Genomic DNA, 22,500 nt, shown 5'->3' on the forward strand with positions numbered 1-22,500 from the left:
CCAGCCTTCCTTTCCTTCCTTCTTCCTTTCTTCCTTCCTTCCTTCTTTCCTTCCCTTCCTTCCATCCTTATCCTCCCTCCCTCCCTCCTCCCTTCCTTCCTCCTTTTACCTTCCTTCCTCTTCCTCCTTCCCTTCCTTCCATCCTTATTCCTCCCTCCCTCCTTCCTTCCTCCTTACCTTCCTCCTTTCCTCCCTCCCTTCCTTCCTTGACCTGGAGGACGACAGGAGGGTTAAAGAAGAATGAAGATGAGAGATGACATGGGGATGGAAGAAGAAGAAGAAGAAGAAGAAGAAGAAGTGACTGAGAAAGAAAACAATCAGGATAACAAATAAATAAGATGTTGAAATGGAAGATAAACAAGAATGAGGAGGGAGAGAATGGAAAAGAGGATGAAGAAAGAGTAGAAGACTATAATTGATAATGATAATAATGATATTCAGACTGACCAGTTCTGGCGAGTACAGACGAGTCGCTGTCATGCTCCGGCTCCAGCTCACCACCTGCAGCCTGTACAGACTTCCTGCTCGCAGGCCGGAGAACACACAGCCGTCTGCAGCTGCACCCACCTTCTGCTGGCTCTCTAACTCACCAGCAGCCTACAATACACACACACACACACACACACACACACACACACACACACACACACACACACACACACACACACACACACACACACACACACACACACCACATTAACGCTGTAGTTAAAGATGAATCAGCAAAGCAATGAGGCAGAGGGAGGAAGGGAGGAAGGAAGGGAGGAAGAAGGAAGGAAAGGAGGAAGGAAGGGAGGAAGAAGGAGGGAAGGAAAGGAGGGAGGGAAGAAGGAGAGAAGGAAAGGAGGGAGGAAGGGAGGAAGAAGGAGGGAAGGAAAGGAGGGAGAGAGGAAGGAGGGAAGGAAAGGAGGGAGGACAGGAGGAAGGAAGGGAGGAAGAAGGAAGGAAAGGAGGAAGAAGGAAGGAAAGGAGGAAGAAGGAGGGAAGGAAAGGAGGGAGGAAGGAAGGAGGAAGGGAGGAAAGAAGGGAGGAAGAAGGAAGGAGAGAGGGAGAAAGGAGAGAAGAAAGGAGGGAGGAAGGGAGGAAGAAGGAGAGAAGGAAAGGAGGAAGGGAGGGAGGAAGAAGGAGGGAAGGAGAGAAGGAAAGGGGAAGGAAGGGAGGAAGAAGGAGAGAAGGAAAGGAGGGAGGAAGGGAGGAAGGAAGGAGGAAAGGAGGGAGGAAGGGAGGAAGAAGGAAGGAAAGGGGAAGGAAGGGAGGAAGAAGGAGGGAAGGAAAGAAGGGAGGGAGGAAGAGAGAAGGAAAGGAGGAGGAAGGAGAGAAGGAAAGGAGGGAGAAAAAAGGAAAGGAGGAAGAAGGAGGGAAGGAAAGGAGGGAGGGAGGAAGGAGAGAAGGACAGGAGGGAGGAAGGAAGGGAGGAAGAAGGAAGGAAAGGAGGAAGAAGGAGGGAAGGAATGGAGGAGTTACTTTTATTTAGTTCAATCGGAGTCACGTGATTATTTAAAACTCCGCCCACCTGGTGATGATCCTTCCTGCTACCTGCAGCGTCCTGTCTGTGATTGGCCGTTGCCTCTGTGACTCTGTAGAGCGAGAGGTGGTAGGTGTCGACGTGGCCGTCAGAGGGAAGCCAGGAGGAAGGACAGAGACGTGGTGTTGGACACGGTGACCGTTTAGATTACTGACAGCAGCTGGACCTGAGAGACACAGAGACACAGGTCAGTTAGTTATGAGCTCCTTCCTCCCTCTCTTTCCTCCCCATTACCTTCCTTCTTTCCTCTGTCCTTCCTCCCTCCTTCTCTCTTTCTTTCCTCCCCATTACCTTCCTTCTTTCCTCCTTTCCTCTGTCCTTCCTCCCTCCGTCTCTCTTTCTTTCCTCCCCATTACCTTCCTTCTTTCCTCTGTCCTTCCTCCCTCCTTCTCTCTTTCTTTCCTCCCCATTACCTTCCTTCTTTCCTCTGTCCTTCCTCCCTCCTTCTCTCTTTCTTTCCTCCCCATTACCTTCCTTCTTTCCTCTGTCCTTCCTCCCTCCTTCTCTCTTTCTTTCCTCCCCATTACCTTCCTTCTTTCCTCTGTCCTTCCTCCCTCCTTCTCTCTTTCTTTCTCCCCATTACCTTCCTTCTTTCCTCTGTCCTTCCTCCCTCCTTCTCTCTTTCTTTCCTCCCCATTACCTTCCTTCTTTCCTCTGTCCTTCCTCCCTCCTTCTCTCTTTCTTTCCTCCCCATTACCTTCCTTCTTTCCTCTGTCCTTCCTCCCTCCTTCTCTCTTTCTTTCCTCCCCATTACCTTCCTTCTTTCCTTTTGTCCTTCCTCACTCCTTCTCTCTTTCTTTCCTCCCCAACACCTTCCTTCTTTCTCTGTCCTTCCTCCCTCCTTCTCTCTTTCTTTCCTCCCCAATACCTTCCTTCTTTCCTTCTATCCTCGGTCCTTTCTCCCTCCTTCTCTCTTTCTTTCCTCCCCACTACCTTCATTCCTTCCTCCTTCCCTTCCTTCCTCCCTTTCTTCTTCCTCCCTCCTTTCCTTCCTTCTTCCTCCCTTCCTTTCCTTCCCTTCCTCCCTTCCTTCCTCCCTTCTTCCTTTCATTCCTTCCATCTGTCCTTCCTCCCTCCTTCTCTCTTCCTTTCCTCCCCACTACCTTCCTTCTATCCTCTGTCCTTCTTTCCTTCCTTCCCTCCTCTGTCCTTCTTTCCTTCCTTCCTCCCTTCCTTCTTTCCTGTCATTCTTTCCTTCCTTCCTCCCTTCCTCTTTTACCTTCCTTCTTTCCTCTGTCCTTCCTTCCTCCTTCTCTCTTTCCTTCCTACCTCCCTTCCTTCCTTCTCCCTCTCTCCCTCTCTCCCTCCCTCCCTCCTTTCCTTCCTTCCTTCCTCCCTCTCTCCCTCCTTTCCTTCCTTTTTTCCTCCCTCCCTTCCTTGACTCGAGGACAACAGGAGGTCATGTCTAAGTGTCAGATTCCTCCTGATGCTGAGTATAACATTGTGTATTGACTCACGTGTTTGCCCCTCGGCTGTGGCCTCCAGCGACGGGACGCCGCCGCTCAGCGTCACCATCCGGATGCGGTACCACTTCCCAGAAATCAGGCCTCCCAGACGCTCGCTGCGACTCTCCACAGCGACCGACTGATTAGCCAGAATGACGCCGGCCTCGTCCAACACCTGCAGGCTGTAACCATCGTACTCGACCACCGGCCGCTCCCAGGTGACGGTGAGGCTGTGGGTGGTGTGGTCGTTATCCGCCTGCAGAGCCGTGACTCTGCCGGGGCTGAAAAACACACAATCAATATTAACACACAGCTGCATCCTGTTGTCCTCGAGTCAAGGGAGGAAGGAGGAAGGAAAGGAGGAAGGAAGGGAGGAAGAAGGAGGGATGAAAGGAGGAAGGAAGGGAGGAACAAGGATGGAAGGAAAGGAGGGAGGGAAGAAGGAGGGAAGGAAAGGAGGGAGGAAGGGAGGGAGGAAGGGAGGAAGAAGGAGGAAGGAAAGGAGGGAGGGAGGGAGCAGAGAAGGAAAGGAGGGAGGGAGGGAGCAGAGAAGGAAAGGAGGAAGGAAGGGAGGAAGAAGGAGGGAAGGAAAGGAGGGAGGAAGGAAGAGAGGAAGAAGGATGGAAGGAAAGGAAGGAGGGAGGGGGGGAGGGAGAAAGGAAGAAGGACGGAAGGAAAGGAGGAAGGTGGAAGGAGGGAGGAAGGGAGGAAGGGAGGAAGGAGGGAGGAAGGAGGGAAGGAAAGGAAGGAAGGAAGGGAGGAAGGAAGGAAGGGAGAGAAGAAGGAGGAAGGAAGGGAGGAAGGAGGAAAGGAAAGGAGGAAGGAAGGGAGGAAGGAAGAAGGAGGGAAGGAAGGGAGGAAGAAGGAGGGAAGGAAAGGAGGGAGGCAGGGAGGAAGAAGGAGGGAGAGAGGAAGGAGGAAAGGAAAGGAGGAAGGAAGGGAGGAAGAAGGAGGGAAGGAAAGGAGGGAGGGAGGGAGCAGAGAAGGAAAGGAGGAAGGAAGGGAGGAACAAGGAGGGAAGGAAAGGAGGAAGGAAGGGAGGAAGAAGGATGGAAGGAAAAGGAGGGAGGGAGGAAGGAGAGGAGGAAAGGAGGGAGGAAGGAAGGGAGGAAGAAGGAGGGAAGGAAAGGAGGGAGGGAGGGAGGAAGGAAGGAAGGGAGAGAAGAAGGAGGGAAGGAAGGGAGGAAGGAGGAAGGAGGAAAGGAAAGGAGGAAGGAAGGGAGGAAGGAAGAAGGAGGGAAGGAAGGGAGGAAGAAGGAGGGAAGGAAAGGAGGGAGGCAGGGAGGAAGAAGGAGGGAGAGAGGAAGGAGGAAAGGAAAGGAGGAAGGAAGGGAGGAAGGAGGGAAGGAAGGGAGGAAGGAAGGGAGGAAGAAGGAGGGAAGGAAGGGAGGGAGGAAGGGAAGAAGGAAGGGAGGAAGAAGGAGGGAAGGAAAGGAGGGAGGGAGGAGGGAGAGAGGAAGGAGGGAGGAAGGAAGGAAAGATCGGCCGGTCTCTCACCCGTCCTGCCGGTGACTTTTTTGGTGTTGTTCAGCTTCCCGCTCTGTGATTGGACAGTGATGGTGTAGGCGTGGCCTGGGGTCAGATCCAGGAAGTCTAGAGAGGAGATGTGTTTGGGGAGGAGGCGATTCTCGGTCACGACGCCATCCTAGAGACAGGAAGTGATATCAGTCCATCATCGATTTTTGGTTTAATCCACTTTATACCTTATTGTTGAGTATTATTTATATACTTAGATATTTAAAGGGCCAGTGTGTCAGATTTAGAGACCCCTAGTGGTGAGTTTGCAGATTACAACCAACTGAATAAATAAATAATCTTAGGAGGAAGAAGGAAGAAAAGAAGGAATGAAAGGAGGGAGGAATGAAGGAAGAAAGGGAGGAAGAAGGAATGAAAGGAGGGAGGAATGAAGGAAGGAAGGAAGGAAGGGAGGAAGAAGGAATGAAAGGAGGGAGGAATGAAGGAAGGAAAGGAGGAAGGATGAAGGAAAAAAGAAGGGAGGGAGGGAAGGAAGGAAAGAAGGAGGGAGGGAAGGAAAGAAGGAAGGGAGGAAGAAGGAATGAAAGGAGGGAGGAATGAAGGAAGGAAGGGAGGAAGAAGGAATGAAAGGAGGGAGGAAAGAAGGAAGGAAAGGAGGGAGGAATGAAGGAAGGAAGGAAGGGAGGAAGAAGGAATGAAAGGAGGGAGGAATGAAGGAAGGAAGGGAGGAAGAAGGAATGAAAGGAGGGAGGAAAGAAGGAAGGAAAGGAGGGAGGAATGAAGGAAGGAAGGAAGGGAGGAAGAAGGAATGAAAGGAGGGAGGAATGAAGGAAGGAAGGAAGGGAGGAAGAAGGAATGAAAGGAGGGAGGAATGAAGGAAGGAAGTGAGGAAGAAGGAATGAAAGGAGGGAGGAATGAAGGAAGGAAAGGAGGAAGGACGAAGGAAAGAAGAAGGGAGGGAGGGAAGGAAGGAAAGAAGGAGGGAGGGAAGGAAAGAAGGAGTGATGGGGAAGCAAGGACAGAAGGAAGGAAGAAAGGGTTAATTTGACCCGGGAGGACGATACGAGATATATAAATAATATATTTTTGCTGCAGCTCAGTGTGAACCTGATCTGTACAGTGAGTTGTACCGTAGAGGACAGTGAGACGATGTACATGTCCAGGTCTCCGTCTCCGGGTGTCCAGGAGACCACCAGCCCCCCCACAGAGTCTGTTAGGCCAGGTAGAGGCTTCCGGGGAGCCAGGTGGAGGTTTCTAACCACACTGGGAACTGGACAGAAAACAGGTGGAGGAGAATCTTGGGTCACTACTGACAGAAGATTTTAATTATGCAGCCCATACGTCAATGGAGAGAGTAGACAGGAGTCCAGGATGTCTTGTATTGAAAAGGTTTATTTACTTCATGAAGGAGAAGTGAATGAATGATCAGTACATGTTACGTCCTGATGCTTACTTCAATTCTGAAGTTTCTCTCCTCCGGGGATAGACTTCAACTACACAGATAGACTTTAAACCACACAGATAATGCCACAGGTTGAGCCATGCCCAAATATGGTCAGATCCAACACATCTACAATATACAGAATTTAGTCTACTGGTCTATAGACAAAACATTGCTTAGACCTCACTCAGGACCTTTGACCTAAATCCAACACTATATCAAACCTCTGACTCCAGTTGCCTCTACCCCATCCAGGGAAAACAGTCAAACACATATCTGACCTCGGTCGCTATAGCAACACTATCAGAAAGCCTCTTGTTTTCCCCAAAAAGAGCAGACTCACTGCTTACCACTATCTCAAGGGGAGACAGTGTCTAAACCTATCATTTGGTGAGGCCTTGCTATGACCGCAAAGCCTAGTTTGACCCAGTGCTTATTAATGATGGAACATTCCCTAACAACTACAACTGGACCTTTTGCAAAGTATTGAACTTGAAGAAGAAGGATAATCATCAGTCGTCCTACCTGTCCGTCCCTCGATGAACTGAGATTGCTGGTTCGGACCGCTGAACGTCGACACCACGATCTTATAAAGCCGCCCAGGTGTCAGTGAGGTCAGCCGGTGATGACGCAGCTCGCTGCCCAACGTGACCGGAGGATAAACCCGAGTGTCGTTGAAGAGCAGAGTGACCTGGAGACAAACGGTGACATCATTAACCAACAGGATTAAAACCTCATTTAAACATGTGAACAGTATCATGTAACATTTAAAAGACATACCTCATAGTGGTCCACATCTCCAGGGGCAGGACTCCAGGTCACAGTCAGATCACCTGTTCCTGCGTTGCCTAGCGACAGATTGCTCACCGCTGCTGGAACTGAAGGAAAACACGACTTTGAGTCAAAATCATCAATAAAAAAATCTAAAACACAACCAAACATCACTTTCACCGCTCCGGTTTCTCTGGTTTCTGACTCACATGTGCGTCCGTCGGTGGACACCCTGCTGACATAGTCTCCGCTCCATGTTTCCACGGTGACGGTGTAGAGTCTCCCCGGTGTCAGGGACGAGAAGGTGCACTCGTTGTATCTGCCGGAGACGCTCTTGTTCTGCAGGACGCTGTGGTTGTAACGGATCAGAACCACATAGCGGTCCAGATATCCAGGTGCATGACTCCAGCTCACCTGAACATACAACACGACACTGTTAACACCACCGCTGCTAAGATTCATCATACCTGACTGTTCTCTGATTCCAGCTTCTTAAATGTTCATATTTTCTGGTGTATTTCATTTCCACACTCCGTCCTTCACTCTCTGACTCTCATTCATGCATTCATCACCTCACGTCTGGACTACTGTAATGCCATCTTGGGTTAGGGGGGTCCCCAATAAAACGTTGGACAGGCTCCAACACGTCCAAAACTCAGCTGCCAGGGTTCTCACTCCAACTAAACCCAGCACAGCACATCACTCTTTCCTTCCTTCTTACTCCTTTCCTTCCTTCTTCCTTCCTTTCCTTCCTGCCCTCCTTCTTTCCTCCCCCCTACCTTCCTCCTTTCATTCTTTCCTCTGTCCTTCCTTCCTTCTTTCCTTTCCTCCCTCCCTCCTTTCCGCCTTCTTTCCTCCCTTCATTCTTTCATGTGGCCTTCTTTCCTTCTCTCCTTCCTTCCTTCCTTCCTTCCTTCCTTCCTTCCTTCCTCCCTCCTTTCCTTCCTTATTCCTCCCTTCCTTCCTTGACTCAAGGACAACAGGAGGGTTAAGAAGTCAGTCCTGAGACATACACACCTTGAGGAAGCCGTCCTTTGCAGAGTGAACCGCTGTTGGGTTTTGCACAGTAGCAGGTTCTACAAAACAGACGTAACAACAATTAATTATGTATAAAATAATATTAAAACTCACAAACACTGCTTTCTGGTTTCATCTTTAACAATGTGTTGTATTTTAAAAGCTTGTTATATTATCCATAGAGTCAAATCTGCATCTGAAAAGTAACTAAAGCTGATAAATAAATGTAGTGGAGTAAAAAGTTGCATCACATACATCTAATACTACAGTATAGTACAAGTACCTCAAACTGTACTACAGTAAAGTACTAGTACCTCTAACTGTACTACAGTAGAGTACAAGTACCTCAAATTGTACTACAGTAAAGTACAAGTACCTCAAATTGTACTACAGTAAAGTACTAGTACCTCAAACTGTACTACAGTAAAATACAAGTACCTCTAACTATATGACAGTAAAGTAAAATTACCTCAAACTATACTACAGTAAAGTACTATTATTTCAAACTGTATGACAGTAAAGTACAAGTACCTCAAACTGTACTACAGTAAAGTACAAGTACCTCTAACTGTACTACAGTAAAGTACAAGTACTTCTAACAGTACTACAGTAAAGTACAAGTACCTCTAACTGTACTACAGTAAAGTACAAGTAACTCAAACTGTACTACAGTAAAGTACAAGTACCTCTAACAGTACTACTAACTGTTTGTTTAGCTGTGAACTTAAATCAAATTAAACGTATTTTCAGGTCTCATAACTTACGTGTCCGTGCTTGAACCGTGACGGTGTTCTCCATGTCAGCGCTCCTCGTTTCTATGGCGACCGTGTAGAGATGCCCAGCGACCAGCGAGCTGAAGGAGCACTCGGGCAGGGAGGAGTGGGACACCACCAGCGAGTGCACGGTCCGACTCCCGTCCTGAAGACGAACCTGGTAGCTGTCAACCACGCCCCCTGCTGGACGCCATGACACCTGCAGCGCGTCCGACCGGCCGCCGTTAGCAACCGTTACCTCGGAGACCGGCGCTGGGACTGTAAGTAAGATATGACAGTGGTTATTTAAGTTAGTAAAAAGGGTAATGTGGGACTTTGACTCATTTGGGACAACTAAGCTTTTTCTATTCAATTATTTTGAAGCTAACTAGTTTATGTGTAAATTATATGAAAATACTCGGCACTAGTTGTTTAATCTATCTGACGAAGAAAGCAAAAAAACTGTAGGCCTACTAAATTAAATAACCAGCGTAAATGTAGTGGAGTAGAAAGTAGCATCACATGGAAATACTACAGTAAAGTACCAGTACCTCTAACTGTACTAAAGTAAAGTACAAGTACCTCTAACTGTACTACAGTAAAGTACAAGTACCTCAAACTGTACTACAGTAAAGTACCTAAAACTGTACTACAGTAAAGTACCTAAAACTGTACTACAGTAAAGTACAAGTACCTCAAACTGTACTACAGTAAAGTACAAGTACCTCAAACTGTACTACAGTAAAGTACAAATACCTCAAACTGTACTACAGTAAAGTACAAGTACCTCAAACTGTACTACAGTAAAGTACAAATACCTCAAACTGTACTACAGTAAAGTACAAGAACCTCAAACTATACTACAGTAAAGTACAAGTACCTCAAACTGTACTATAGTAAAGTACAAGTACCTCAAACTGTACTACAGTAAAGTACCTCAAACTATACTACAGTAAAGTACAAGTACCTCAAACTGTACTACAGTAAAGTACTAGTACCTCAAACTGTACTATAGTAAAGTACAAGTACCTCAAACTGTACTACAGTAAAGTACAAGTACATCAAACTATACTACAGTAAAGTACAAGTACCTTAAACTGTACTACAGTAAAGTACAAGTACCTTAAACTGTACTACAGTAAAGTACAAGTACATCAAACTGTACTACAGTAAAGTACAAGTACCTCAAACTGTACTACAGCAAAGTACAAGTACATCAAACTGTACTACAGTAAAGTACAAGTACCTCTAACTGTACTACAGTAAAGTACAAGTACCTCTAACGGTACTACAGTTTTTAATTGCCATTGTGTATGAAATGCGCTATATATATAAAACTGCCTTGCCTTATACAAATTCAGTATTTGTGTAGTTTGATATAACCGTCTTAACTGTTAATACATTGTTCAAAACTACTTTTACATTTTAGTGAAAGTTTCCTCTGATACTTTTATTGTGAAGTGAAGTGGAATATGTGGGAGAGATGTGATCAAGTCCTTCAGTGCTTTGATTGACTGACTGATTGATCGTGGTTTGAGTCTCTGCTGACGGTGCTGAGGAGCTGTATGAACTGCCTCCACCCACGTCTGCATGGCCTGAGTAGTTTTTCTTGTGTTGTTAAAGAACTGGCTGCAGCAAAAGGTCACAGACGAGGATCATATCAGCGAAGGTCTGATTATAAAGGTGAGGTTCATACTTCTGGCACTAGATGGCGCCAGCAGTCATGAAAGGTTATCAGAGGGGGTTAGAGGCGGGATTTGTGTTTGTTTTTGCCAAACTGAGTGCTGATTGGTTGGCAGAACCCAGACTCACACACACATACACACACACACACACACACACACACACACACACACACACACACACAGACACACACACACACACACACACACACACACACACACACACACACACACACACACACACACAGTCTATCCTGAAAATAACCGGGATTTTATGTGGGAACACAATAGGTGCTCAGAGCAGGAAAGTGTGTGTGTGTGTGTGTGTGTGTGTGTGTGTGTGTGTGTGTGTGTGTGTGTGTGTGTGTGTGTGTGTGTGTGTGTGTGTGTGTGTGTGTGTGCAGGAAGCCTTTGAGCAGGGCATTGGGAGTGTCTTTGTGTGTGTGGAACATTCCAGCGCTCCTTTTTGGCATTTCTTCCATTGTTCTAAAAACTCTCTGATGTTATCACAACACACACACACACGCGCACACACACACACACACACACACACACATATAGTGGAGACCTTACACTCGACTCAACCTTTAAATATTAATAACTCTAATACCTTATCTTTTCAGTTGAGCTCAACCACAAGAACTCCACATCGGTCTGGGTTGGTCCATACATCCATAAATCAATCAAATGTCCAGCAGTCTAGGTTGTCACAAAATACTAAACATTTATATATAATCTTGAATATATTGTTGATCAAAAATGATGGATTTCACACCAGAAAACTTCTATGTAATGCAAAGTAACAACCGGCTAATATTACTATAATGAATGTGTTTTATACCTCAGGGCACATTAACACCATCACATATTAACCCTCACAGTCTGTTCCACTCATACATGTCTATATTAAATTGAACCACAGATGTGCCTCAATGGACAAACGTTTGTAGCACCTATATACAAAAGTATAACATTTAAAATATTTTATAATAATGGTGGTGTTTAGCTCAATGGGTAGAGCACCCGCCCATGTGTTGAGGCTACAGTCCTTGCTGCAGGCGACCCCGGTTCAAATCCTGCACCAAGGCAAGGCAGTTTTATTTATATAGCGCATTTCATACACAATGGCAACTCAATGTGCTTTATATAAAACAGAAACATTAAAACATACAATTAACACCCCCCCCCCCAATAAAAACAAAGTACAGAAAAACAGAAAGACATAGATGAAATGCTAGAATTGAGCATTAAATATAAGATTGCAGCATAAAATTATAAATTAGCTTTAAAATCATTAAAAGGACATAGAGTGCAAATGAAAGATTAAAATGTAAAGTGCTTTAAAAGAGCTCAATCATAAGCTCAGGAGAAGAGAAATGACAGGCAGCCCTATGCCCCCTCTCTGCCTCCAGTTTCCTGTCTCTCTCTACTAAACCTGTACATTAAAAGGCAAAAAGCCCCAACAAAATACTTAAAAAAAAAATAATAATAACATTTGGGCATTTTGGGCCACTTTAGGGAAAGTCAAATTTCAAAATAAAAGACATTTAGTGTGTTTTTACAAGCTGTTAAATATTAAAACGGGTCAAATTTGGGCATTTGGGCATTTTGGGCCACTTTAGGAAAAGTCAAATTTCAAAATAAAAGACATTTAGGGTGTTTTTACAAGCTGTTAAATATTAAAATGGGTCAAATTTGGGCATTTGGGCATTTTGGGCCACTTTAGGAAAAGTCAAATTTCAAAATAAAAGACATTTAGTGTGTTTTTACAAGCTGTTAAATGTTAAAACGGACCAAATTTGACCTGAACAGTAAGTGAAGGGTTAAGATCTCTACAGCGCTGCCAAAGATGATAACGGAGGAATGTTTTCATCACACATGTTGGTGACAGGAAGACGAGCCATAATCAAAATGACAATGCTAATAAAAATAAACTATTTATTCACAATGATTCTCAATAATAACTTTTGTAGCGCTCTTGTTTTGTTGGAGGACTTTGGCTTGTTGGAAAGGGGTCAGAGAGTTTTTCCGGTTAACAGCAGCTGAATGTGTTGGAGGGGAAATAACACCAATGTTTCATGGGAATATTGTGTCTAAACAGTACGAGCCTGAATGACCGGCAGTCAAACAGTCTTATATAACAGTGTGTGTTTGTATGTTATGAACTCTTCACATTTTTTTTTTCTGAAGTCTTAAACAATAAAAACAATCGCAGTTCGAGTCTCGAGTGGTGAAAACAAACTTCCACTACTAATACTTAATAATACTGTCATTGTGAGAAATTCAGTTTTTAATCTTTTCATCAATTAAACAATGAAGTCTGTTAACGAGGATAAGAAGGACTTCAACTGACTGATGTGAATTTGGTTTAAAGGAAAGATTGTAAACTGTTTTATTTCATACTAGCACCGGGTTTATTTCAAATTATTTGTAAACTTAATATATTTAACACGATTTATTCATATTATTATTCATTTCATAACGTCTATAATCTAATACTGAACACTGTGTTACCATAAATCAGGTCAGAGAAAAGTTTAAACATGATTATAAGTTGGATTGACTCACCTGTGCGTCCCTGCAGGCTGGTTGTTTGAGACTGAACTCCTCCGCTGACAGTGGCGGCCTGCAGCCTGTAGAGGGCGCCGGGTGTCAAACCCTCCATCAGCAGAGAAGAAGAACCAGCTGGAACGCTGTAGTTCTGAACCACGACACTGTGAAACACGAGAAACGTTTAGTGTCATTTCCTCTTGTTATTTTTTTTACTATTTTCCAGCGACAAAAGTGGACCTTAAAAAAAAAATGCAACTTTAAAGGCTCTCTGTGTAAGAATCAGAAATTCCTTCTCAGTAGTGACACCGGTGGCCGTTAAGTGAACTGCAGTGAGTGAAATGTGTGGTGGTTGACGGAGGTGGTTAGACATCTCAACCCCCCCAAAAAACCAAACTACTGTAGCCAGAAACTGTGATAGCTGGTTTGTTTAGGTAGCTAGCCACCAGCCGACCTGATGGGTAGCTAACTGGAGAGCTAATACCTGAAGGCTGCTTCTACTTGGATGCGTTAGCACAGTTTTTTCTGTGGTAGCTACCAGTTATGTGTTGTAGAAGCAGATCTCAGTTTTTAAATTATTCTACAACCTGATCACTTATCAGCAGTAAAAAAAATAGTTTCTCTCTTACATCTATAAAATGCATGAGTTTTTAACGAGGGCCTCTTAGCAGCTTTTCTGGTGCTTTTAATCATATCTCACAATCCTAAGGTGCTCTTAAAAAAACATTTATACATCTATTTTCATATTTCCATTTTCATGATAGCTGGAAAAGTTAATCTGCTGATGAAGATTGTGTCAAGCTCAAGAAAAAGCTACTACATCAACTCTATCGTAAAACTGTTTTTACTACTTTTTTACTTCAAAGCTATAGGCTAGCAGTTTGCACCTGCTTCCAGTCTTTGTGCTAAGCTAGGCTAATCACATCCTGAACTCGCCTCTGCTCTGGACGCACTGAGATGAAACTAGGCTCTGTTTCTGTTTATCTGACTCTAGAGAATAAAACAGGACGACAAAGCTCCTAAAATCTTGCTGTTCCTTAAAAATCCCTGATTTAGAAACACACACACACACACACACACACACACACACACACACACACACACACACACACACACACACACACACACACACACACCTGTCCTGCAGCAGGGTCAACGTGTACGAGTCCACGTCTCCTGGTGGTTTTTCCCACGACGCCTGCAGACTGTCAACGTCAGAGCTCCTCAGAGTGATGCTACTCAACGCCATGGGGACTGAAACACACACATACTGGACTGTGTTACTATACATGTGAGGACATTGCTTTAATATCAGTGAATACAAAATACACACTCCCTTTTAAAGTGTTTCCAACTGTTTTTAAAGTTCAGTAAATCAATAAAGACCTCACCTGTCCTTCCCTCCAATGACACAGAGGTGTTCAGTTTCCCGCTCCTGGTCGTCACGGTGATGGTGTACTGCGTCCCAGGTGTGAGAACGTTGAACGTGCACTCCCTCATGTTGGCCTCCACCTCCCTGGTATCCACGGTGACGTTACCTGACAGATACAGGAGGCAGAAATTATATAACGATTAAAAAATGATATCACAGACTTAAAGTAATATTTAAGTCCAATTAAGGTGGTCTGAAGAATGGTTACCATGGCGAATTGTCAGGAAGTAGTCGTCACGTGACCCAGAGGGAGCGTGGTTCCACATGGCGCTCAGAGAAGTCTCGTCCGAGTGTCGAATGTGAAGGTCCGACACCGGAGCAGGAACTGCACAGAGAAAACATTTATATGACTCTTTATCCAGTAATACATAGTTTACTTCATTTTATGCACTTATATTTTATTGTATTGTTGTTTTATTGTATTTTTTCTAATGTTAGTAATATTTAATCATATAAAACAAACTCTGTCATGTGTTTCTGTTAAATCAATGTTGTCAATTTCTTCAACTATCTATCTACTATTTAAAAAATAACATATATATATATATTCCTGCTGTCAATGAAGTTTGCATGTATGTATCCGTTTGAATGTTGTGATGCCCTCTCTTGAAACTGCAACCAAATCTACCTTCAGGTATTAATAAAGTGACCTTGATTCATATTTCCTTGATATCTTGATATTTCCTTTGTTATGTTTCTGTAATCTATGTTCTGTATATCAGGAGTAGTATATATGTATGTTTGTTTTTAGCTCCTATATTGTATTTCTGCTATTTTTCTGTCATATATTGATGTATATATAGTAAGTATCTGTATGGTAATAGTGATATGCAGCATATTTTCTGTTATATTTCTGCTGTAACATACATTTCTTCTATATTTTTCTATATTTTTCTGTATGTATGTATCCGTTTGAATGTTGTGATAGTATATAAAAATAAAAATAAAACTCCCTTTTAACAGGAAGAAACCTCTGCCTGAGGGTTCTTCCTGTTAAAAGAGAGTTTTTTCTCTCCACTGTGTCTCATGTGGGAATGTTTAAGGTCTCTTTAAAGTTAAAACCTGAAGAGTTCGGGTTAGAACCTGCTCTATGTGTAAAGAGCCTTGAGATAACTTTGTTGTGATTTGGCGCTATACAAATAAAGATTGATTGATTGATTGAGCTTCTATCACTTCTCTATTATGCTGCCCTGTGAAAAACTTTGTAACTTAGAGTTATTATTATTATCATCATCATTATTAGTATTAGATTCAGATTCAGCTTTATTTATCCCCGAGGGGCAATTCAGTTTCTACAAGCCCAACCTCACATAAACAAACAGTAATTCATCACCATCATCACCACCACCATCTTCATCTTCATCATCATCATCATCATCATCTCCTCACCTGTCCTAGCCGTGATTTCTGTTTGCTTTGTCAGCTCGCTTCGACATTTGCTCCCACACAACATCATCAGAGCAAGCGACAAATGACCAGAGAGGAAATAAAATACAGTACTATACAATACGATATTAAATACAGCTGAGTAAGAAACAGCTAAATGGTAAATGGACTGTACTTATATAGTACAGTCCGCACATAGTCTGTGCGACCACTCAAAGCGCTTTACATCACATGTCATATTACCCTTTCACACACATTCATACACTGATGGCAGGAGCTACCACGCAGGGTGCCAACCTGCTCATCAGAGGGATCTAACCATTCATTCACATTCACACACCGTTGGCACAGCACAGGCACAGCAACGGGAGCAATTTGGGCAATTTGGGGTTAAGTGTCTTGCCCAAGGACACATCGACATGTGGACTGGAGGAGCCGGGAATCGAACCACCAATCTTCCAATTGGAGGACGATCGCTCTACCTCCTGCCCACAGCCGCCTCGCTGAATAAAGTGCTTGAGAATATTGCACAAGAATGTTGCTCTGAGTAAAGTACAAGTGCGAAATGCAAGTGCAAAATTAAGTTGTATTATAAGTAGTAGTAGTAGTAGTAGTATCATGTACTCTGATGTATTTCTACAGTGGTCTTACCTGTTGATCCCTCACAGCTGCTCTCAGCCGTCAGTCCTCCGCTCTCCACTGTCAGCACGGCTCTGTACAGCCTCCCAGGCGTTAGTCCCGTCCCAGGAAAGCTAAAGTTCACAGCTTCTCGGCCCAGAGTGGTGCTGACTAACTGCTGGGAGCCGTCAAACAGAAGCAGCTTGTAGCTCTCCCAGTTCCCAGCGGGGGGGGGCGACCAAGAGAGGAGGAGACCACCGAGGGGGGAGGAAGGGGACAAGGAGAGGAGAGAGGCTGCCTCCGGAGCTGAGAGGAGACAAAGAGAGAGAGAGACAGAGGGAAGATGAAGAAAGGAAAGAAATAACACTGCTACTGAGCATCATCATCATCATCACCGTCAACCTCATCATCCTCATCATCACCACCATCATCATCCTCCTCCTCATCACTATCATCATCATCGTCACCATCATCATCATCACCATCATCACCATCATCACTACCATCATCATCACCATCATCACTACCATCATCATCACCATCATCATCATCATCACCATCATCATCATCACTATCATCACCATCATCACCACTATCATCATCATCGTCACATCACTATCATCACCACCATCATCATCATCACTACCATCATCACCATCATCATCACCACCATCATCATCACCATCACCACCACCATTACTACCATCACCATCATCACCACCACCATCATCATCCTCCTCCTCATCACTATCATCATCATCATCACCATCATCATCATCACCACCATCATCATCATCACTACCATCATCACCATCATCATCACCACCATCATCATCACCATCACCACCACCATTACTACCATCACCATCATCACCACCACCATCATCACCACCACCATCACCATCACCACCTTCATCATCATCATCATCGTCACTACCATCATCATCATCACTACCACCACCATCATCACTATCACCACCACCATCATCACCATCATCACCACCATTATCATCATCACCATCATCATCATCACCATCATCACCACTACCATCACTATCATCATCATCGTCACCATCACCACCTTCATCATCATCATCATCGTCATCACCACCATCATCATCATCATCACTATCATCATCATCACCATCACCACCATCATCATCACCATCATCATCATCATCATCACTATCATCATCATCACCATCACCACCATCATCATCACCACCATCATCATCACTACCACCATCACCACCATCATCACCACCATCATCATCATCATCATCACTATCATCACCACCACCATCATCATCATCATCAATACCGTCATCATCATCACCACCACCACCATCATCACTACCATCATCATCATCATCACCACCACCATCATCATCACCACCACCACCACCACCACCACCATCATCACTACCATCATCATCATCACCACCACCACCATCATCACTTTCATCACCACCACCATCATTATGATCATCATCACCATCATCACCATCACCATCATCACATCATCATCACCTTCATCACTACCACCATCATCATCACCGCCATAATCATCATCACCATCATCACTATCATCATCACCTTCATCAGTACCACCATCATTATCATCATCACCATCATCATCATCATCATCACCACCATCACCACCACCATCATCATCATGATCATCATCATCATCACCATCATCATCATCACCACTATAATCATCACTACCATCATCATCACCACCATCATCATCACCAGCATTATCATCATCACCACTATCTTCATCATCATCATCATCATCACCACCATCATCATCACCACCATCATCATCATCATCAACACCCTCACCATCATCACCACCACCACCATCACCACCATTATCATCATCATCACCATCATCATCATCACTACCACCATCACCACCACCATCATCATCATCATCACTACCACCACCACCACCACCATCATCACCACCATCATCATCATCATCATCATCATCACCATCACCATCACCATCATCATCATCATTATCATCATCACTATCATCACCATCATCATCATCATCACTATCATCACCATCACCATCATCATCATCATCACTATCATCACCACCACCATCATCACCACCACCACCACCACCACCATCATCATCACCATCATCGTCATCACCACCATCATCACCATCATCACCTTCATCACTACTACCATCATCATCACCGTCATAATCATCACTATCATCACCATCATCACATCATCATCTTCATCACTACCACCACCACCATCTTCATCACCATCATCACCACCATCATCATCACCACCATCACCGTCATCATCGTCACTACCATCATCATCATCATCATCATCATCACAAAATCACCACAATCATCATCATCACCATCACCATCATCATCACCATCACTACCACCATCTTCATCATCACTACCACCACCATCATCATCATCATCATCACCATCATCATCATCATCATCATCATCACCATCATCATCACCATCACTACCACCATCTTCATCATCACTACCACCACCATCATCATCATCATCATCATCATCTTCATCTTCATCATCATCATCATCTCCTCACCTGTCCTAGCAGTGATTTCTGTTTGCTTTGTCAGCTCGCCGCTCTTTGACATCACAGCGACCTGATAGGCCGAGCCTGGAGTCAGCTGATCTACTGTGACATGGGTGGCGTTCGGGGGAAGGTTCGTCTCCCGCCGGCTCGAGTCGTTGGACGAGAGGGTGACGACGAGCGCGTCCAGGTCACCTTCGGGCTGTTGCCACGACAACCGCAGGCTTGTGCTGTTGTCGTAGTCGGTGGTGAGGTTGGAAACGGTTGCTGGGACTATAGACAGAGAGATTCAGATATTAACATTTCCCTCCTTTCCTCCTCTCATCCTTCCTTCTTTCCTTCCTTCCTTCCATCCTTCCCTCCTTCTCCTCCTCTCCTCCTCTCATCCTTCCCTCCTTCCCTCCTTCTTTCCTTCCTTCCTTCCTTCTTTCCTTCCTTCCTCTACCTGTCTGAGCCTCGATCGTCTTGCTGTTCTGCAGACCGCCGGCCTCCGTCACCATGGTAACGTTGTACATCCGTCCAGGCGTCAGGTGGTTGAGCGTGTGTTGCGTCGCTGTGCTCTCCAGCGTCTCGTTCATCAGCAAACCTGCAGACACAGAAGAAAAAGAAGAAGAAGAAGAAGAAGGAGGAGAAGAAGAAGAAGAAGAAGAAGAAGGAAAAGAAGAAGAAGAAGAAGAAGGAGGAGAAGAAGAAGGAAAAGAAGAAGAAGGAAAAGAAGAAGAAGAAGGAAAAGAAGAAGAAGGAAAAGAAGGAAGAAGAAGAAGAAGAAGAAGAAGAAGAAGAAGAAGAAGAAGAAGGAGGAGGAGAAGAAGAAGAAGAAGAAGGAGAAGAAGGAAAAGAAGAAGAAGAAGAAGAAGAAGAAGAAGAAGAAGAAGAAGAAGAAGAAGGGAGGTGAAATGAAAGGTCACATGAACAGAAAGTCCTCAGTAAAGATTGATTTGAGTTACATTTAGTCTTTAGGTTAGGCTGCTCTCCTGACTGACAGCAGTGCTTCCTGTTGGAGTACCTGATTGATCCGGACTCTGAGGACGTTCCCACAGCTGCAGCCTGAAGCGCTGCGTCCTGCCGGGGCCGGCCTGCCAGGAAACACCCAGGCTGCTGCAGGTCCTGGAGGTCACCGCCAGGCCGCTCGCTGCTGACGGTCCTGATAGGAAACACACAGAAACACCGTCAGTCTGTCTGTTCACTGAACTACTGCAGAGCAAAGCATGAGGCCCACGGAGCTGATGTGTTAAAGCCACAGAGGAGTTTCCTGTGAGGCTGAAAGGAGAACATTAAAAACTCTGATCAATCTTTTACTTTTCCACATCCAGCAGTTACTGATCAACATCATCATTCATTAGTTCATCATGTTTCTGTCCAATATTCTCTCCATTTTAGCTCTGTGTTTACTCTCCGGCTTTAGACCTGGGTGACCATGATGGCGGCAGAGACATGAGAGTGAACATGGCTGCAGAGACATGAGAGTGAACATGGCTGCAGAGACATGAGAGTGAACATGGCTGCAGAGACATGAGAGTGAACATGGCTGCAGAGACATGAGAGTGAACATGGCTGCAGAGACATGAGAGTGAACACGGCTGCAGAGACATGAGAGTGAACACGGCTGCAGAGACATGAGAGTGAACATGGCGGCAGAGACATGAGAGTGGACATGGCTGCAGAGACATGAGAGTGAACATGATGGCGGCAGAGACATGAGAGTGAACATGATGGCGGCAGAGACATGAGAGTGAACATGGCTGCAGAGACGTGAGAGTGAACATGGCTGCAGAGACATGAGAGTGAACATGGCTGCAGAGACGTGAGAGTGAACATGATGGCTGCAGAGACATGAGAGTGAACATGGCGGCAGAGACATGAGAGTGAACATGGCGGCTGCAGAGACATGAGAGTGAACATGGCTGCAGAGACATGAGAGTGAACATGGCGGCAGAGACATGAGAGTGAACATGGCGGCAGAGACATGAGAGTGAACATGGCGGCAGAGACATGAGAGTGAACATGGCTGCAGAGACATGAGCGTGAACATGGTTGCAGAGACATGAGAGTGAACATGGCGGCAGAGACATGAGAGTGAACATGGCTGCAGAGACATGAGAGTGAACATGGCGGCAGGGACATGAGAGTGAACATGGCTGCAGAGACATGAGAGTGAACATGGCTGCAGAGACATGAGAGTGAACATGGCGGCAGAGACATGAGAGTGAACACGGCGGCAGAGACATGAGAGTGAACATGGCGGCAGAGACATGAGAGTGAACATGGCTGCAGAGACGTGAGAGTGAACATGGCTGCAGAGACATGAGAGTGAACATGGCTGCAGAGACATGAGAGTGAACATGGCGGCAGAGACATGAGAGTGAACATGGCTGCAGAGACATGAGCGTGGACACGGCGGCAGACCAGACAGTGTTTGTTTGTCTCGGAGCAGAGAAGCAGAGATGTTACAGTCTGATAATATTGTTTAAACCTGAGCTTCAAGCACCGGTGGCGACACGGAGACACAAACACACTCATGACCCTGTTAGACCGCTGAGAGAGAGGGGGGGGGGGGGGTAAGGAGAGAGAGAGAGAGAGAGAGAGAGAGAGACAGAGAGAGAGAGAGAGAGAGAGAGACACAGAGACAGAGAGACAGAGAGAGAGACAGAGAGAGAGAGAGAGACGGAGAGAGAGAGAGAGACAGAGAGAGGGAGACAGAGATAGAGAGAGAGAGAGACAGACAGACAGAGAGAGGGAGAGAGAGAGAGAGACAGAGAGAGAGACACAGAGAGAGAGAGACATTGTGGGAAACTTGGGAGCAGGAGTGTTTTTTAGTGTGTGTGTGTGTGTGTGTGTGTGTGTGTGTGTGTGTGTGTGTGTGTGTGTGTGTGTGTGTGTGTGTGTGTGTGTGTGTGTGTGTGAACAGGACTCCCACAGTGTTCAGACTTTGATGACAAGGCCACAGATTGACGCGATGGATCCTTTTTCCTGCTGAAGCTCATGTTCAGCACAGATAAATGACTTTAAAGGAGCAGTCCCACACGTTGAAATCTTTATACTGAACTCACAAGGTCTGATCTGACTCTGAGGAAGACGCACAACAGGGTTTCTCCTTCAGTCCCATTTAACCTTTACACACTGTTCAGACTCAAACTTGACCTATTTTTACATCTGACGGCAGTAAATCCGTCCCTACCATCACTGTTTGGTCCCTCAGTGGTTTTGGACATTTACAAACTCATCTACAGATACTGTGGGATCAGGGGAGTCAAACTCATTTTCATTTAAGGGCCACACAAAGCCTAATTTGATCCCATGTGGGCCGGATCATTAAAAGATGGAGGGAAGGAAAGAAGGAAGGAGGGAAGAAATGGAGGAAGGACAGATTGAAGGAAAGAAAGAAGGAAGGTAAGAAAAGAAGACAGGAAGGAAAGATGGAAGAATGGGGAAAGCCTCTAGCTGTAGCGCTATGCTTTGAAGTGGCCTCCTGCAGTAAACCTACCGCGCTGATGGAAAGTAAGAGAGCTACTGGACTTTTGAACGGCTTGTTTAACTCCCGTCTTTCCTTCCTTCCTTTCTCCCTCCCTCCTTCTTTCCTCCGTCCTTCCTTCCTTCCTTCTTTCCTTTCTCTCTCCTACCTTCCTTCTTCCCTCCTCTCCTTCCTTCCTCCCTCCTTCTTGCCTTCCCTCCTCTTTTCCTTTCTCCCTCCTACCTTCCTTCGTCCCTCCTTCCTTCCTTCCTTTCTCCCTCCCTCCTTCTTTCCTCCGTCCTTCCTTCCTTCCTTCTTTCCTTTCTCTCTCCTTCCTTCCTTCCTCCCTCCCTCCCCGACTTCTT

The 22,500-nt window shown here is 45.3% G+C and overlaps 1 protein-coding gene across 1 annotated transcript in view; it reads right to left on the reverse strand.

Annotated features, from left to right (window-relative positions):
• The window catches only part of ptprb (protein tyrosine phosphatase receptor type b), a 36,475-nt gene that overhangs the window by 3,394 nt on the left and 10,581 nt on the right, over positions 1 to 22,500 (reverse strand). Inside the window, 21 exon segments of the mRNA XM_053313828.1 lie at positions 448 to 477; positions 480 to 597; positions 1,514 to 1,630; positions 1,632 to 1,667; positions 1,669 to 1,691; positions 2,983 to 3,254; positions 4,470 to 4,615; positions 5,577 to 5,716; positions 6,413 to 6,578; positions 6,668 to 6,765; positions 6,868 to 7,072; positions 7,676 to 7,734; positions 8,440 to 8,706; positions 12,678 to 12,823; positions 13,796 to 13,913; positions 14,051 to 14,197; positions 14,300 to 14,416; positions 16,129 to 16,401; positions 18,697 to 18,957; positions 19,130 to 19,270; positions 19,691 to 19,828. Of these exon segments, the coding sequence (XP_053169803.1) occupies positions 448 to 477; positions 480 to 597; positions 1,514 to 1,630; positions 1,632 to 1,667; positions 1,669 to 1,691; positions 2,983 to 3,254; positions 4,470 to 4,615; positions 5,577 to 5,716; positions 6,413 to 6,578; positions 6,668 to 6,765; positions 6,868 to 7,072; positions 7,676 to 7,734; positions 8,440 to 8,706; positions 12,678 to 12,823; positions 13,796 to 13,913; positions 14,051 to 14,197; positions 14,300 to 14,416; positions 16,129 to 16,401; positions 18,697 to 18,957; positions 19,130 to 19,270; positions 19,691 to 19,828 (3,018 nt within the window).

The sequence above is a fragment of the Scomber japonicus genome, chromosome 23, assembly GCF_027409825.1.
Source record: "Scomber japonicus isolate fScoJap1 chromosome 23, fScoJap1.pri, whole genome shotgun sequence".
NCBI lineage: Eukaryota > Metazoa > Chordata > Actinopteri > Scombriformes > Scombridae > Scomber > Scomber japonicus.